Source organism: Dipodomys ordii, unplaced genomic scaffold, assembly GCF_000151885.1.
Source record: "Dipodomys ordii isolate 6190 unplaced genomic scaffold, Dord_2.0 Scaffold72, whole genome shotgun sequence".
NCBI classification, from domain to species: domain Eukaryota; kingdom Metazoa; phylum Chordata; class Mammalia; order Rodentia; family Heteromyidae; genus Dipodomys; species Dipodomys ordii.
The window spans coordinates 11,796,757-11,814,708 of NW_012267288.1; the positions used below are offsets into that span (position 1 = coordinate 11,796,757).

At 42.2% G+C, this 17,952-nt stretch overlaps 1 protein-coding gene across 4 annotated transcripts in view; it reads left to right on the forward strand.

Moving 5' to 3' along the window:
- Positions 1-837: 837 nt before the first annotated feature.
- The window catches only part of Pnpla8 (patatin-like phospholipase domain containing 8), a 41,868-nt gene continuing 24,753 nt past the window's right edge, over positions 838-17,952 (forward strand). The window contains exons 1-5 of one of the 4 annotated variants that reach the window (XM_013024033.1): positions 838-970; positions 10,664-10,712; positions 10,795-11,815; positions 11,958-12,107; positions 16,401-16,552. In XM_013024033.1, the coding sequence (XP_012879487.1) occupies positions 10,708-10,712; positions 10,795-11,815; positions 11,958-12,107; positions 16,401-16,552 (1,328 nt within the window). In that variant the 5' untranslated portion in view covers positions 838-970; positions 10,664-10,707. Of the gene's footprint in view, positions 971-10,663; positions 11,816-11,957; positions 12,108-16,400; positions 16,553-17,952 lie in introns of all 4 variants that reach the window. The other 3 variants (XM_013024032.1, XM_013024035.1, XM_013024034.1) reach the window with 3 other exon arrangements.

Sequence of the window (17,952 nt, forward strand, 5' to 3'; positions counted from 1 at the left end):
TTTTTTTTGGGGGGGTCCGGTCATGGGGCCTGAACTCTGGGCCTGGGCACTGTCCCTCAGCTCTTCAGCTCAAGGCTAGTGCCCTACCACTTGAGTCACAGCGCCACTTCCGGCTTTTTTCTTTTTGCTTATGTGGTGCTGAGGAATCGAACCCATGGCCTCATGCATGCAAGGCAAGTGCTCTACCACTGAGCCACCTTCCCAGCCCAGTGTTACAGTATTGACACCCAGGAGATGAAATCCAGAACACGGAATCTATTGACAACTAGTTACCCCTAGCTAAGCGGTGGGCCTTCCTGGTGTGCGTGAAAGGGAAGAATTCCGAGAAAACAGGGCTGGTGGTGTATGCTAAGTCCCATGCCGTAAGTAGTGTATGCGAAAGCGCTTCTGAGTGTTCTGAGTGACATCAGGACTGTGGCCAAGCCTAGGGCGGTCCCCCCCCCCCCCCCGCCCCAGGGCCGGCCGCGCCGCCCTCCGCTCGCGGACAGGGCCTTCAGGGAGTGGGGAGGGAGGCGTGCACGGCTCCGAGGGGCCGCGCAGGCTGCTCGCCCGCAGGCAGGCCCGGGACTCCATCCAGACCTCAGGACCTCCTCCGAGCGCCCTGCCGCCACAAAAGCCCCCTTAGACTTCGCCAAGCCGCGCCTCCCCGGGAGCACGCACGCACGTCCGTCACGGAATCCCGCCAGTACTGCGTCTCACTGCGCGTGATTGGACGGGAACCGAGTAACGATTTGTCAATCGTCGGGCCGAAAGGAAGCTAAGGAGCCATTCCTGGGCGGGCAGGTCAAAACCCACAACTCGTGCGTCACTTCCGCCGAGGGGCGGGGCCGAGTGGGAGGCGCAGCCGCCGCGGCGTTTCTGTTTGTGTTGGGCCGGGCTGCTCAGCTGATGTGGTTCGAGTGACCGGCTGTGGCGAGTCGCCAGCGACGCCGCCGCGGCTGCCGCCGAGAGGGTTGCGGCCTGCATCCCGGTGAGTGGGCGCCAGCGGACCGGGGCCGGACGCTGGGCAGGCTGGTCGCTCCGGGCACTTGTCCAGCCCCCGAGGCTTCCCGTCTCTCTGCTGTGGGCACCCCAGGAATCTGAGGCTGTTCCGAGGTCCCATCCCTGCGGTTCCGGACGCCGGCCCGGCCCGACCCGGGAGGGGGCCTCAGGCCCGGGACTGGTGGGTAGCGCCGCCGGCCTCCTCTGCGCCCGTAGGCGTTGCTTCCCCCGGCCGCCCCGCGCCTCCGTCCCGCCCCGCGCCCCCGTCCCGCCCCTGACCTCCCGAGTCAGCCTTGCTCTGGACCGGGCACTGCTCTCCGCAGTCCGCCGGTGGCCAGCGGCGGGGTCCCGACTGGACATGGTTTTCGACCTGTGCGTGTGCACCTGCATTACTTGCTAATTGTATTTACCAGGTTCCCCCCCCCCCTTTTTTTTTCGTCCTACCCATATCTGATGCCATCCGGGACGGAGGTTGCTTGCACGAATTCGGGTGTGTGCACAATTCTTTAGTGCCTTGTTTGCATGTTTATGTCGGGATTCCAAGCCTAGTACCGTGATAACTTTAAAGAAATATGGTGACTTTTAAAGAGAAAACTGGGTAGAGACGAGACATAAGAGACCTTAAAAATACTGTTTGTTTATTCCCAGGAACAAGTAGATGTGTTCTGAATCTGCAGTCGTAATTGATCAAAAATACTTTAAATGTTTCAGGGTATCAACGAAATGCCATTTAAACAATGGAATATTAAGAGCGTTCAATTGTGAGGGGTTTTCTTAGATTTTAATATTATTAAGTAGCGGTACAAAGGGGTTATGAGTACAGTACTTCTTGGTAAGTGTTACTCATCCCTTCCTTTTACCCATTTTCCCGGTTCCCTCTATCTTCAAGTTACATTGTTTGTTTTGTTATTGTTGTTGTTGTTGTTTGCAGAGCCAAGGGCTGAACTCAGGGCCTTGTACTTGTCAGGAAAATGCTCTTCCACTGAACTAAATCTCCAACCCCATAGTTCATTTTTTACATAATGTACATTGAATATGACAGTATTTGCTCCCCCTTCTTCCATTTTGAGAATTTTTAAGTACATTAATCTGAACCAAGAGCTTATGTTTCCATAAGAGCCCATGTTCCTCCTTTTGTTATTTTGCAGTCTTATGCAAATTAATTGTACTTTCAGTATGAGAATATGCTTTTTATAATTTCTGTTAATGAAGATTTTTTATTTCTCATGTTTATTTCTACATCAGATTTAAGTTAAAAGCTGTGAATAGTGTACTTCTCATGAGTGCTGTTGGAAGTCAGGATCAGTGTTACTAGTTTATATATATTCACTTGTTTCCCAGGCAAAGCGTAGACCAGAACAGCTTGTACTGAGTTGTTTTCCTCCCTAGTTGTGAGAAAGACTGTTCTGAAGTGTGCATATTGCTTCACTTCTGGAACATACATTTCTGAAGAGGTCAAATCTCTTGGCCCTAGACACCTTCCTGTCCTTACTCTGGCAATATTCCCCATCTTCTATATTCTTTATGTTTTAAAACTTCCTCTTGAATTTTTAGGGTTGCCTTTTCCCCAATGCTATTTTTTTGGTGCCAGTCCTGAGGCTTGAACTCAGGGTCTGGGCACTGTCCCTGAGCTTCTTTTGCTCAAGGCTAGCACTCTACCAGTTGAGTCACTGTGCCACTTTTGGGTTTTCTGTTTATGTGACACTGAAGAGTCTAACCCAGGGCTTTGTGTATGCTAAGAAGGCTACCACTAAGCCACATCCCAGACCTCCCTTAAAGCTTTGATCTAAAACCATCTGTTTTCTTGGACCTCCTTATCTTTTTTTGTTATCACAGTCTTCTTTTTACTTGTTTTTGTTTTCTTGCTGGTACTGGGGCTGGAACTCCAGTCCTGAGTGCTGTACTGAGCTTTATCACTCTACTACTTGAGTCACACCTCAGTTTCTGGTCAGTCTGTCTGTCCATCCCCTCCCTCCCCCTTAATTAGAGATAAGAGTCTCACAGCTTTTTATGTGTGATTGGGCTGTTTTCCAACCTTGATCCTCAGATCTCAGCCTCTGAGATTCCAGGTGTGATCTACCAGCATCTACCTCCACTTCCAACTTTTGATGATTTGATGATTAACTGGAGGTGTGAGTCTCCTCAGTAGCTAGGATTATAGGTATGTCACTGATCAGTTTTCCTCTTTCATTAGTGTCTTTCTAATCAAAATATGGCTCCATTCCTTAGTTAAAACTCCATATCTAGTGAGTGAAGGGGTGACATTTCCAAAATGAAATTTACTCTTTTCCTGATTGATTTTGATTTAATACATGTAATTTCTGTCTTTCCTTTTCCTTTCTCTTCTTTCTGTCCTTGTTTCTTCCTCTGTGTGTGTCTCTCCCTGTCTCCCTCTTTCCCCCCTCCCCCCTTTCCCCCTATCCCCTTATTCTTCTCTCATCCTCCCCTCTCTCATCCTCTCTCCCCTCTCTTTTTCCTCTCTCCCCTCTCTTTTCCCTCTCTCCCCTCTCTCTCTACTCTCCCTTCCACTCCCTTCCTTTCCTGTCTTCCTCCTGGGGCTTGAACTCAAGGCCTGGGTGCTGCCCCTGAGCTTTTATGCTCAAGGCTAGAACCCTGTTTGAGCCACAGCTCCACTTTCGACTTTTTGTGTGGTTAATTGGAGATGAGTCTCACAGAATTTCCTGCCTGGTCTGGCTTGGAACTATAATCCTCAGAGATCTCAGCCTCCCAAGTAATTAGGATTACAGGCAAGAGCAACTGGCTTTAATAGTGTAGTTTCTAAGACAAGTGTATTAAAATTCGTCACTTTGGTCATGAAATAATATTTCTGAAATGATTCTCACTTTTTGGTTTTATATTCTGTATTTCAATGCCAAGTTAATACATGGTTATACACATATAATTAGCCAACTGATTTTATCTTTTTGAAACAATGCAAAACTCCATAATCATTCTCCAGATTTACTTTGCTGGTGCTACCTGTGATTCTTCACCTTCCCTACTTCTTTTTAATCACCGGGTCCTTGCTTTTCCTCAATATAAAGAGCTCACTTATGTTTCCAAGGTATTGATCGCTTTCTTCTGCCTAGGATTTATATTCACTTAATATTCACATCTTCACCTCATTCCTTTCCTTTCCCTTGACCTCCTGTCATTCCTTCCTCTTCCCTTCCTCCTCTCCTTATACTGAGATTTTGAAATCAATTTTGAGGCAAGGAATCCATCACTTGAGTGATACCTCAAGCCATTTTTTGTTTTAATTTCTTTTCCTACAGTCTTTCCCTCAAGGTAGCCTTGAACCTGGATCCTCTTATCTCCACTCTTAAATAGTTGTAATTATAGGCATGAGCTCATCCCTGTAATAAAAAATATCATTCCTATGCATTTCCTCTCACCTTCTGCTTTATTTCAATTTAGGCACTTCTTTTTTGGGGGGGAGGGTGGGTGGTCCGGTCGTGGGGCCTGAACTCTGGGCCTGGGCGCTGTCTCAGCTCTTCAGCTGAAGGCTAATGCTCTACCACTTGAGCCACAGCGCCACTTCCGGCTTTTTTCTTTTTGCTTATGTGGTGCTGAGGAATCGAACCCAGAGCTTCATGAATGCAAGTCAAGCACTCTACCACTGAGCCACCTTCCCAGCCCCAATTTAGGCATTTCTTATTCTAACACATACTGTGTTAACTATGTGTTTTGTTTTGTTTTTTAATGTATGTGCATTGTTGGCTGGGAAGGTGGCTTAGAGGTAGAGTCCTTGCCTAGCTGGCATGAAGCCCTGGGTTGGATTACTCAGTGCCACATAAACAGAAAATGCCGTAAGTGGTGCTCTGACTCTAGTGGTAGAGCGCCAGCCTTGAGCAAAAGAAGCTCAGGGAGAGTGCCTAGGCCCTACATTCAAGCCCCAGGACTGGCAAAAAAAAAAAAAAAAAAAATATATATATATATATATGGTCTTTGCATGAAGACTACCTGAGGTTTATTAGGCAAATGGATCATTCCTCTTAATTATGTGTAATTCTTTTCCCCTACATTAGCTTTAAAAGACACTTTTAAGTACAAGTTATGTCACTAAGTGGCTGTTATTATTTCCAAACCTTTCATTTGAACTCTTTTAAGTTAACTTACAAATATTTCTCAAAACTAGGAGTTAGCTGGAATATTGATTTCTAAATTTACTCTTCATCCAATTTGTCTTTGTTTACTGTTTCTCTTTAGCTTTATTTTTGTTATTTATTTATCTTTTTTGCAAATCTTGGGGCTTTGACTCAGGGTCTGGGTGCTATCCCTGATCTTCCTTGTGTTCAAAAGGCTAGTGCTCTACCATTTGAGCTGCAGAACCACTTTGAACATTTTCTGAATAGTTTATTGGAAATAAGAGGCTCACAGAGTTTCTTCCCCTCGCTGGCTTTGAACATGATCCTCAGATCTCAGCCTCCTGAGTGGTTAGAATTACAGGCATGAGCCACCAGCACCTAGCTTGTTTATTTTTATTCTTTGTTATATCTGTGAACATGCAGACTTCATTGTTTTTGATTTCTATATCTTGGTTGCATATTTTTCTGCTAGCTGTATTTACTGATCTTCTCTCTAGGTGATGGTTCATTTCTGTGCATGTTTTGTAATCTTTCTGAGTTAATATTCAGTAGATATTGCTCATTCTGGGAGTTCCATTGCCCTGGGCTTTGGAAGTGCCCTTACAGATGGTTTTATATGGCTCTTCCAAAGTTTCTTGTAGTTAATCAGCTCTGGCCAGTTTTCATTTGCATAAGATCTCAGCAATACTATGGTAGAAAGACTACATATCCAAGCCTGCTGTTCAATAGATTGACATCTATTGGCTTGAAGCATGGCCTCTCCGTGTGCGTGTGTGTGTGTGTGTGCGCGCTCGCGCGTGCGCGTGCTCCCGTGCGCGCTCGTGCATACACCATGTTGTGTGCTGATCCTAGGGCTTGAACTTAGGGCCTGGGACTATCTCTGAGCTGCTCGAAGGTAGCACACTACCATTTGAGCTCCATTTTCAGCTTTTTGGTAGTTTTATTGAAGATAAGAGTTTCACAGACTTTCTGCCCACGCTGGTTTTTAACCATGTTCCTTAGATTTCAGCCTCCTGAGTAAGCCAAGATTACAGGCATGAGCCACCAGTGTCCAACATCTCTTTATTATTATTATTTTTTTGATCCAGTCATGGGGCCTGAACTCTGAGCCTGGGTGCTGTCCCTCAGCTCTTCAGCTTAAGGCTAGCACTCTACCACTTGAGCCACTTCCAGCTTTTTTCTTATGTGGTGCTGAGGAATCGAACCCAGGGCCTTGAGCATGCAAGGCAAGTGCTCTACCACTGAGCCACCTTCCCAGCCCCTCCAACATCTCTTTAAAGTATTTTTATTACTAATAACTTGTACAGAGAAGTTGCAATTTCACAAATCAGCTGGAGTATAAGACATCTTGGTCAGTGTCACCCTTTCCATCATTTCCTCCCATTTCTCCCTTCACATCCCTACCCTTAAGTTACATAGTTCAGTTTTTACATATTGTACATTGAATATAATGAGTGCATTTACTTAACCTTCCTCCTTCCATTTGAAGCAGGGCTTTTTATCCATAAATACGTTATATAAAATTGTGCAGGTTTTTTTGTTGTTGTTGGGTCAGGGGGCTTGAACTTTGGACCTGGTCGGAGTCCCTGAGCTCTTCAGCTCAAGGCAGGTGCTCTACCATTTGAGCCACAGCACCACCTCCCGTTTCCTGGTGTTTTTTTTTAATTGTAGATAAGATTCTCATGGACTTTCTTGCCCAGGCTGGCTTTGAACTATGATCCTCAGCTCTCAGCCTCCTGAGTAACTAGGATTACAGGCGTGAGCCACTTGCACCCAGCTTGTGTGTGTGTGTGTGTGTGTTATTGGGTTTGAACTCTGGGGCCTCAAACTTATCATTAGAGCCATACCTTCCACCCAGATTTGTAGTTTTTAACCTTTTTGTTTGTTTTGGGTACTGAGAATCAAATGTAGGGCCTCATAAATGCTAGGTGAGCCATCTACTTGAGCTAAGCCCTTCAGCCATGTTTTGTTTTGTCTTCTTTTGCCTTTTTTGTATTTTTTCTAATAATATTGGGGTTTGTACTCAGGCCCTTACACTTCCAAGACCAAGCACACATTCTAGCACTAGAGCCACTCTGTTAGCCCCTTTTTGTGTTGACTGTTTCAGAACGGAGTTTTTCTTTATGCTTTGGCCAGCCTAGACCACAGTCCTACTTGTGCTCTCTTTTTTCTCTTGAATGAAAGGCACATATACTATTGTCCCCAGCCTTCGGTCTAGATGGAGTCTCAGGAACTTTTATGCCAGGCCTGGCCTTTGAAAAACCATGATCTAACATATCTGCCTCCCAAACAGCTAGGGTTACAGGCTAGAGCTGCTATGCTCAGTTGTTGCCTCTGGAGTAGCTGGTGTTGTAGGGTGTGTGTGTGCGCGCGTGCGTGCGTGCGTGCGTGTGTGTGTGTGTGTGTGTGTGTGTGTGTGTGTCTAAAGCCAGTTTCTAACCTAATTTTTAGACTTTTCCTTGATAACCTCTTGCCACTCGTTTTTCCTCTACTGTTGAAGTGGCTTTTATGTTTTATTTTTGTATATGCACCAGTAAAACAATCATTATTAATAATTCAGAAAACAGAAAAGTAACAAGTAAACTGTGTCCATTCTCTTTTTGGCCTCACTTCTCAGTTTACAACAATGAATAAACTGTTGAGTTAGTGGGAATGTATATGTAGGCTTTAATTTTTTTCTTGTTTTTTTATTTTTATTTATATATTTATTTTGCCAGTCCTGGAGCTTGAACTCACAGCCTGGGCACTGTCCCTTTTTTTTTTTTCGTCCGGTCGTGGGGCCTGAACTCTGGGCTTGAGTGCTGTCCCTCAGCTCTTCAGCTCAAGGCTTGCGCTCTACCACTTGAGCCACAGCGCCAATTCCGGCTTTTTTCTTTTTGCTTATGTGGTGCTGAGGAATTGAACACAGGGCCTCCTGCATGCAAGGCAAGCGCTCTACCACTGAGCCACCTTCCCAGCCCCTAGGCACTGTCCTTGAGCCTCTCTGTGTTCAAGGCTAGGCTCTACCACTTGAGCCACAGCACCGCTTCTGGCTTTTTTATTTTTATTTTTTGTCCGTTGTTTAGCCTGAACTCTGGGCCTGGGTGCGGTCCCTCAGCTCTTCAGCTCAAGGCTAACACTTTACCACTTGAGTCATAGCACCACTTCGGCTTTCTGGTAGTTTATTGGAGACAGGAATCTCACAGACTTTGCTGCCTGGGCTGGCTTTGAACTGTGATCCTCAGATCTCAGCCTCCTGAGTAGCAAGGATTACAGGTGTGAACCACCAGCACCCTGCTGGAAATGATTTTTTTTGTCTATCCTGGGGCCTGAACTTTTAGCCTGAGTGCTGTCCCTCAGCTCTTCAGCTCAAGGCGAGTACTCTACCACTTGAGCTTTTTCTGCTTATGTGGCGCTGAGGAATTGGACCTAGTGCCTCATGCATGCAAGGCAAGCACTCTACCAATGAGCCACCTTCCCCACCCCATTTTTTTCTTTTTTATTGTTACTATAAAGATGATGTACAGCCAGGTGCCGGTGGCTCACGCCTGTAATCCTAGCTACTCGGGAGGCTGAGATCTTTTTTTTTCTTTTTTATAATTAATGACTCAGTTTATTAGCTGTCTTGATTAAGTAAAACTATGGAGTGAAAATAACCAGGTAGAAATAGGTTTTTCCTTTTTTTAAATGATAAGCTTATAAGGTGACAGAGACAGGGAGGATACCCTCAGGGATAATTCCAGGACACAAGGAAAGAGAGTATGAAATTCAAGCTGCTATTTCAAGCCAGAACTCGCCTCTTCATACCACTGAGTTTGAAATTTTGACAGAGCCACTTCTAAGTGTCAGTAGTTTTAAGCTTAATAATGTAAAACTTCACTTTATCAGCTCATTTTTTTAAGCTTTGGAGAGAACCTCTTTGCTGGGAGGATATTAATTCCAGAGCCTTTTGGAGGCCTCTTCATCCTTGAATAGGGACTTAGGGTATCATCCACCACAAAATCATACAGGACTTTCACCTAGGAATTGTAGTAGGGAAGGCTGTCATAATATTCAGCTGCGATTTTCCTCATCTGAGTGGAGACCATCATAATTATAATCCATATCAAGTTGGGATCAGGTTTCATCAAGGATTTTTTTTTTTTTGTTGGCCGTGGGGCTTGAACTCTGGGCCTGGACACTGTCCCTTAGCTCTTCAGCTCAAGGCGAGCGCTCTATCACTTGAGCTACAGCACCACTTCCGGTTTTCTGGTGGTTTAATTGGAGATAGGAGTCTCACGGTCTCTCCTGCCCGGGATGGCTTTGAACCTCGATCCTCAGAGGATTACAGGCGTGAGCCACCAGCGCCCGGCTCATCAAGGATTTTATCTCTGGATACTTGGCCAGGATCTCTCTGCATCGGTCCGTGTGGGGCTGGCCGGTGTGGGGCTGGCTGGTCCGTGTAGAGCCACTCAAAATCTTCTCTAGACACATGGCTTCCCATGGCGGCAGGCATTCACGGGCCAGCTCCTCAGATGCAACGAATACTCCTCCAAGGTGGCACCCTGGCTCCTGTCCGGGATTTTTCAAAGACCTATTTCATTGGTCTTTTTTGCATTATTCTTTTAGTCTCCATTTCATTTGTATGCCTCTAGTATTTTGAGTTTGGCTTGATCGTGTTTTTCTAAGTACTTTAGGTATTTTATTAAGTTATTCATACAAAGATCTTTAGCTGCTTTCAGTCTTCCTCCCTATCCCTCCCTGTCCCTTCCTCCTTCTCTCCCACCTTCCCTTTCATTTCATTTATTTATTCTCTCCCCCCCCCCCCCGATTTCACTGGATAGTCCCAGCTGTCTCAAACTTGTGATCCTCCTCTCTGTCTCCTAAGTCCAATACTAAAAGCATATGTCCCCACACCTTGATATTATCTGATTTTTTTTAATGTAGGTACTCACAGCTATAAACTTTTCATATAATTCTGTCTCTGCTATGTCCCACAGGTTCTCATAAATTTATCTAGTTTTCATTTTCATTTGATTCTAGGAATTAAAAAAATTCAGAAGTGTGTAGTTCAATCTTCAGGTGTTTGTGTATTTTCTTCTGCTATTAATATCTAGTTTTATTCCAGTATAATGATATAGAAGAAATCACTCTTAAAAAATATTTGTTAAGACATGCTTTTAGTCACATTTCTTTGATTTAATAAGCACTTATGACTAGGAATAAACTTTGAACATGTCAGACTAGTAGAAACTGTTAACATCCTGTCTGTGGCCTCAGCATCCTCCAGTGGGTAGCATAGTTAAATACTGTGTAAATGATTCTCAATGAATGAAATAGAGAGTAGACTATTGCATGATCTAGTAAGAAAACTTAGTAATGAAAAAGTATAAAATCTAAGTTGCATATTAAATTATATCTTGGGAAAAAACCTGTCAGGAACTTTCCTAAAGTAGTTTAATTTTCACAAACATGCTAATAATTTTCAGTTAAACTTTGTACCAGCCATCTTGGAAATATATTATTTTCTCATTTTTGGGAGTTTGCTGAATGTAGTTCAACTAGTCATACAGCTAATATTATGTCTAATTTTGATTTTTAACTTGAATTCTAATTCTTCTTTTTTTTAATTTCAGGTAAGACCATGAATTGTGGTGTTTCTTTACTGAAGCATTGATGAATGAAGTGAGAGAATGTCATATAAAAATAAGTGATTTTAAGTTATGTCTATTAATTTCACTTTAGATATATATATTTACCTCCTTAGTAATGCAAGAAGTCTTTGTGGAAAGCAGAGAAGCCAGCGACTGCATTTTGTGTGCACATCAAATCATTACCAGAGGACAAGCCATATCAACCAACATAGAGGTTTTCATGTCAGCAAAGTAAGATGTAAATGGACAAGAAGTGAAGCCTTTTTTTGTGATAAGCCCTGGTATTCTCCAAGCAACCATGCTTTACGTATTGGAATTTTGAAACTTAGCACTTCTGCTCCCAAGGGACTTACAAAAGTGAACATTCGTATGTCCCGTATTAAAAGTACTTTGAACTCTGTGTCAAAGGCTGTTTTTGGCTATCAAAATGAAATGATTTCACGCTTAGCTCAATTTAAACCAAATTCTCGAATATTAAGAAAAGTATCAGATAGTGGCTGGTTCAAACAGAAAAATGTTAAACAGGTTATTAAATCTCTGAAAAAATATAGTGACAAATCATCAGAAAAGAGTCCTGCAGAAGAGAAAAGCCACACTATAGATAAAGACGAAGACACAGGGAAACAGAGCCTTTATCATTACACAAGTAGTATAACCACAAAAGTTGGAGAGTCATTTGTCTTTTTATCAAGTCACATTAACGCATACTTCAGTCGTGAAGGGAAAATGTCTCAAATAAAGGAAAGTAAACATGTCCAGGACCAACCTGAGCTTGTAAGTAACAAGGTTGAAGAAGTGAAATCCAGTTCTGTAGATCCTGGAATTGCTACATCTGCTACAGATATGCCAGGCTCACAGTCTTCCATAGACACGGCAGAGAAGCCTGCAAGTCCAAGTGGGATGCCTGAACTCGTTCCAGTTTCTACTAAACAGAGTATTGCTAACTTTCTTTCTCGCCCCACTGAAGGTGTACAGGCTTTAGTAGGTGGCTATATTGGTGGACTTGTCCCCAAATTGAAGTATGATTCAAAGAGTCAGCCTGAGGATCAGGAAGAGTCCACTAAGACAGAGCAGGCAATCAGCAAAGACAAAACTACAGAGGATAAAAAGCGTTTATCTCTTCAGCGAGAAAAGGCAAGTTGTTAATTCACTGTGGTTGTAAGTTGTATTAATTTTGTCAAATTAAAATTTTTCATTTCCTAATGGCACCTAAGAAAAGTTATCTGTTTAGAGTAGTTTCATGTTTTAATTATATATATTTAACATGTCTTTATAGATTATTGCAAGAGTGAGTATTGATAATAGAACTCGGGCCTTAGTTCAGGCTTTAAGAAGAACAACAGACCCAAAGCTCTGCATTACGAGGGTTGAAGAATTGACTTTTCATCTTCTAGAATTTCCTGAAGGAAAAGGGGTGGCTGTCAAGGTAATTCCTACTTGTTTAATCTGCTTTTGACTTGGAATTAATTAAACATCAGTACACCTTTTTATTTTTTTTTTATTATTATTTTATTTTATTTGTGAAGATACTGTACAGAGGGGTTACAATTACATGGGCAGGATAATGCGTACATTTCTTACCAAGCATTGCAACCTCCTCCTTTTGTTTACCCTTCACATCCCTTCCCAGCCTCCCCCCTCCCCCCCAATCCCAATCTTTCTCCTTCCCCCCCTTACCCCCCCCAACGTTGAAAAGCTCGTTTTGGACATGACAACTTGTACTTCTCATTGTTGCAACAGGTCCACCTGTATCTTTAAACAACTGGTTTTTCCCCATCTCCTCCTCAAGTTATACTGACATCAAATATAGTGAAAGCAGGGGTTATACTGTGGGGGAGGGAGAGTACACCTTTTTAAACGGAAAGAGAGAGGCCTTTAAAAAAGTAGTTTTTTATGATATATATATATTCATTTCTGTTCTGAATATTATGCTAATGGGTTTATTTTGTAATGTAAATTATTTTATTTGTTTTTTTTTGTTTGTTTGTTTTATGCCAGTCCTGGGCTTGACAAATTCAGGGCCTGGGCACTGTCCCTGAGCTTCTTTTACTCAAGGCTAGCACTCTACCATTTGAGCCACAGCACCACTTCTGGCATTTCTGTGTATGTAGTACTGAGGAGTCGAACCCAGGGCTCATGCATGTTAGGCAAGCACTCCGCCACTAAGCCACATTCTCAGCCTGTAAATTATTTTTTATTTTTGGTCCAGTCGTGGGGCCTGAACTCTGGGCCTGGGTGCTGTCCCTCAGCTCTTCAGCTCAAGGCTAGCACTCTACCACTTGAGCCACAGCTCCACTCCCGGCTTTTTTTTTTTCTTTTTGCTTATGTGGTGTTGAGGAATCGAACCCAGGGCCTCAGGCATGCAAGGCAAGCACTCTACCACTGAGCCACCTTCCCAGCCCCTGTAAATTATTTTATTGTTACTAATATCTATACTTTATAATTGGATATTTAGGTCAGGAATTTTTTTCCTTGGACCACATTGGAATTTGAAAGGTAACATGCTTGTTAGCCAGGAGCTCTACCTTTGAGCTGTGCCCCAAGTCCTGAACATAGAAGGTTATCAGTAAATTAATTAGAATGGCCTATTGTCAGAATTGCTTAGATGTCAAATTTTTCTTTATCTTTTTTAATTAGGTAGTTGTACAAAGGAGTTTCAATTCCAGAAGTCAGGTTATAAGTACAAGGCATTTTGATCAATATAAATGCCTTTTTTTGGTTCATTTTTGGTGCAGGTCCTGGAGCATGAACTCAGGTCCTGGGTACACTGTTGCTAACCTTTTTTTTTTTGCTCAAAGTTAGCCCTCTAAAATTTGATCTATAGCTCTACTTGTGGCTTTTTTGGTGGTTAATTGGAGATTAGAGTCTCACAGACTTTCCTGCCCGGGCTGGCTTTGAACCCCAATCCTCAGATTTCAGCCTCCTGAGTAGTTAGGATTACAGGCATGAGCCACCTGCGCACAGCTCATGGCTGCTTCTTATTTCATGGTCTTTGCATATTTAAAATCTTAAAAGTTTTAATTATCTTCTTAATAACTGAATGTGAATCATTAAAGTAACTTATTTTTCTTGTATCTGTATTTTAAAATATAATATAGGAAATACGATTTAGACCAACTAAACTAGATAATTTACATAGAAGTGCTATAGAATATAACTTTTTTTAGTTTTTATATCTGAGTTTACCTGTAATACTTAAAGAGCAATTGGAAAATTTATAAAATAGAAATTTTAAAAAATACTAGAAATTCTGTTTGTGCTTATTTTTAACCTTCCATTCCAAAAGTTGTTGACTTGTACTTTTTTTTTTTTTCAGTTGTAGGACTTAAACTCAGGGTCTGGGTGATATCCCTGAGCTTTTTTGCTCAAGGCTAGTACACTACCACTTTGAGCCACAGCACCTTGTCTGGATTTTAGGTGTTTAATTGGAGATTAGACTTTTAACAGCCTTTCTTGCCCAGGATGGCTTTGAACTGCAGTCCTCAGATCTCAGCCTCCTGAGTAACCAGAATTACAGGCGTGAGTCAACAGTGCCAGCCACATTCTACTTTTTGACAATCAACTTCATATATAATATATATTATGATATATATACTTTAATAATTCATGTCTGGGAATTTGAAATTATCTTTCATTTTATAGAATCTCTTTGCAGATGTCCCTGAACTTTCATCCATTATATTCACATTTTACTGATATGCAGAAAGTAGAGATGTAAAACAGAATAACTGTCTTAGTTCATTTGTGCTACTATAACAAAGCAGAAAATTAGTTCTCACAATTGTGGAAGCTAAGAAACAGTTTTTTTGGCTAGCCGTAGGGCTTGAACTCTGGGCCCGAGTGCTGTCCCCGAGCTCTTCAGCTCAAGGCTAGCTACAGCGCCACTTCTAGCCTTTTCTATTTATGTGGTACTGAGGAATCAAACTCAGGGCTTCATGCATGCTAAGCAAGCACTCTACCACTGAGCTACATTCCCAGCCCAAGCTTTTTTTAAAAAAAAAAAAAAAAAAACTGGTTATTTTAAAGAGAGTCTTACATATTTTTTTTGTAGGCTGATCTTGAACTAGATTCTCCATATCTCAATCTCTGAGTAACTAGGATTACAAACCTGAGCCACTGGAACATGAACATTAGTACCTATTTAAGAGGTGGTAATTTTTTAAAAATAAGTTTTTTATTGTGAAAATACTGTACCAGAGGGATTATAGTTACATGAGCAAGGTAATGAGTACATTTCTTATCAAGCATTGCTGCCTCCTCCTATGTTTTCCCCCTACCATCCCTTCCCTCTCACCTCCACAACTACACTCCCCCGCTCTACCCCTGTGGTCATTCTTAAACATTAAAAACATTTGTTAGCTGGGCCCTGATGGCTTATGCCTGTAATCCTAGCTACTCTGGAGGCTGAGATCTGAGGATCTCAGTTCAAAGCCAGCGCAGGCAAGAAAGTCTGTAAGACTCTTATCTCCAATTAATCACCAGAAAACCGGAAAGTGGCACTGTGTCTCAAGTATAGAGCACTCACCTTGAGCTGAAGAGCTGAGGGACAGTGTTCAGGCCCAGAGTTCAAGCCCCATGACCAGAAAAAAAAATGTTATTGCAGCTAAGAGAAAATGCAAAGAAATGCTAATCTAGAAAGAAAATAAAGCTGTGTTGTTCTCCTTGAACCCAGTTCTTTTTTGATTTGGACACAATATGCAGTAAAATTCATGTTAACCTTTTATTATCACAGTTGTTACTTTGTAATCTGTGTTAAACAAATTATCTCTAATTATTAACCATTCAACATTCTTTAAAAAGAGTACTTTAAAGACTGGAGGTGTGGGGCTGGGAAGGTGGCTCAGTGGTAGAGCGCTTGCCTTGCATGCATGAGGCCCTGGGTTCCATTCCTCAGCACCACATAAGTAAAAAGAAAAAAGCCGGAAGTGGTGCTGTGTGTGCTTCAGCCTTGAGCTGAAGAGCTGAGAGACAGTGCCCAGGCCCAGAGTTCAGGCCCCACGACCGGACCCCAAAAAAAACAAAACAAAACTGGAGGTGTGGCTCAGTTGGTAGAGTGCTAACCAGAGAACATAAAGGAAGTCTTTAAAGTTAATTTTTATTCCTATCAGGACAAATGTATCTTAAATGCTTATTGACATTAATACTTCAGAAGTGAATCTGTCTTGAGATTGCTGAGAAGGTAATGAACATGGACATGTTGATCTTATGTGATGATCTAAACTTGAATTAGTTAAAAATAAGTGTAGTCATTGTCTTTTTTTAAATATTTTTGAGATAGAGTCTCTAGCACAGGCTAGTTTAGAACTCATGATCCTCTTGCCTCAGCCAACGGATTACAGATATCTATGTACCACCATACCCAGCTTAAGTTTTTTTTTTCCGGTTTCTTTCTTCTTTTTTTTTTGCGGGGGGGGGGGGGGGGGGAAGGAGGGGGGGCTGGTCCCAGGGCTAGAACTCAGGGTATGGGGCGCAGTCCCTGAGCTTTTTTGCTCTAAACTAGCATCAATCACTTGAACTACAGCCACACTTCTGGCATTTGGGATGGCTAATTAGAGATGAGTTTATGGATTTCTTACCTGGGCTGGCTTTAAACTGCCATCCTCAGATCTCAGCCTATGTAGCTAGGATTATAGGCATGAGCCACTAGTGCCTGGCCCAGTTATGTTTTTTCTCCTTAACTTGACAAAAGTAAAAGAATAATATTTTTTTCTCAATATAGGAAAGAATCATTCCGTATTTATTACGACTGAGACAAATTAAAGATGAAACTCTTCAGGCTGCAGTTAGAGAAATTTTGGCCTTAATTGGTTATGTGGATCCAGTGAAAGGGAGAGGAATCAGAATTCTTACAATTGATGGTGGAGGAACAAGGTAAGCCTAGAAAAATGACTTAAAAACTACAGATTCAATTGTTTTTTTTTTAAAGAAACTGATATGATTATTACTAAATCAGATTTTTGAAATGAAGAAAATTTTGATTATTGCATATAATTGAAATATAGTTGAATTACCATTTTTATTTAATCCAGTGTTTATATTTTAGTTTGATCTTCTCAGTAGTTTAGTAGCTTACCAACTGTTGTCTTAAAATTTCATGAGTATTTTATAACTTTAGCATTCTTTTGTGCCATTTATCTTACCCATATGTGTCTTTGAACTAGTCACTTAATCAAGTGATGGTTAGAATATAAATCCATTATCAGTAACTTCTGAGCTTCGTGTGTTTTCCCTTGCCAGTTCTGGTGCAGTACCAGAAACAAATACTTTCTCTGTTCAGAAGGAAATAATATCATTCTCAGCCTACAGTCTAATTACTGACCATCCATGCTTAATTCTATCATAGGTTAGCTTCTGCCTTCTTGTTTCTTAGATTTTTGGCTTTGTTTTTTTGAACCTTTTCCCTCAAAATTTTCTAGTGGGGTATCAGGTTCCCTGTGTGTTATCCTTACCTCTGAGATTCTTAAATTCATCTCCTTGATTTGACTCTCTGGTGCCACCCTCTTGGTATTTTTTTTTTAATTGTGAGACTACCGTACAGAGGAGTTACAATTACATGGGCAAGATAACCTCTTGGTATTTTTTGGGGGGGCGGGGGATCCGGTCGTGGGGCCTGAACTCTGGGCCTGGGCACTGTCCCTCAGTTCTTCAGCTCAAGGCTAGCACTCTACCACTTGAGCCACAGCGCCACTTCCAGCTTTTTTTTTTCTGCTTATGTGGTGCTGAGGAATTGAACCCAGGGCCTCAAGCATGCAAGGCAAGTGCTCTACCCCTGAGCCACCTTCCCAGCCCCTCTTGGTATTTTTTAAGTAATATTCTTAGCTTTTAAGTGCACAGTCCTACATGTTACCTAAGTCCTTTCTAAATTGCACAGTCCTATATGTTACCTAACTCCTGTTTATTTTAACATTGTGCAGAAAGGCTGAGTGATGAGAGGAGGAGGGCTGTTTAAAAATCTAGACTTACCTTAATGAAATACTGATATAGTGACATTTAGAATTATATAGAAGGAAGGAAGACATTTTTTTCTTTTTTTCCAGTCCTGGGTCTTGAACTCAGGGCTTGGGCACTGTCCCTGAGCCTCTCTGCTCAAGACTAGTGCTCTACCACTTGAGCCACAGTGCTACTTCTGGCCTTTTCTGTTTATGTGGTATTAAGGAATTGAACCCAGAGCTTCATGCATGCTAGGCAAGCACTCTACCACTAAGCCACATACAAGACATTCTTTTTTTTTTTTTTTTTTGGGTCCGGTCATGGGGCCTGAACTCTGGGCC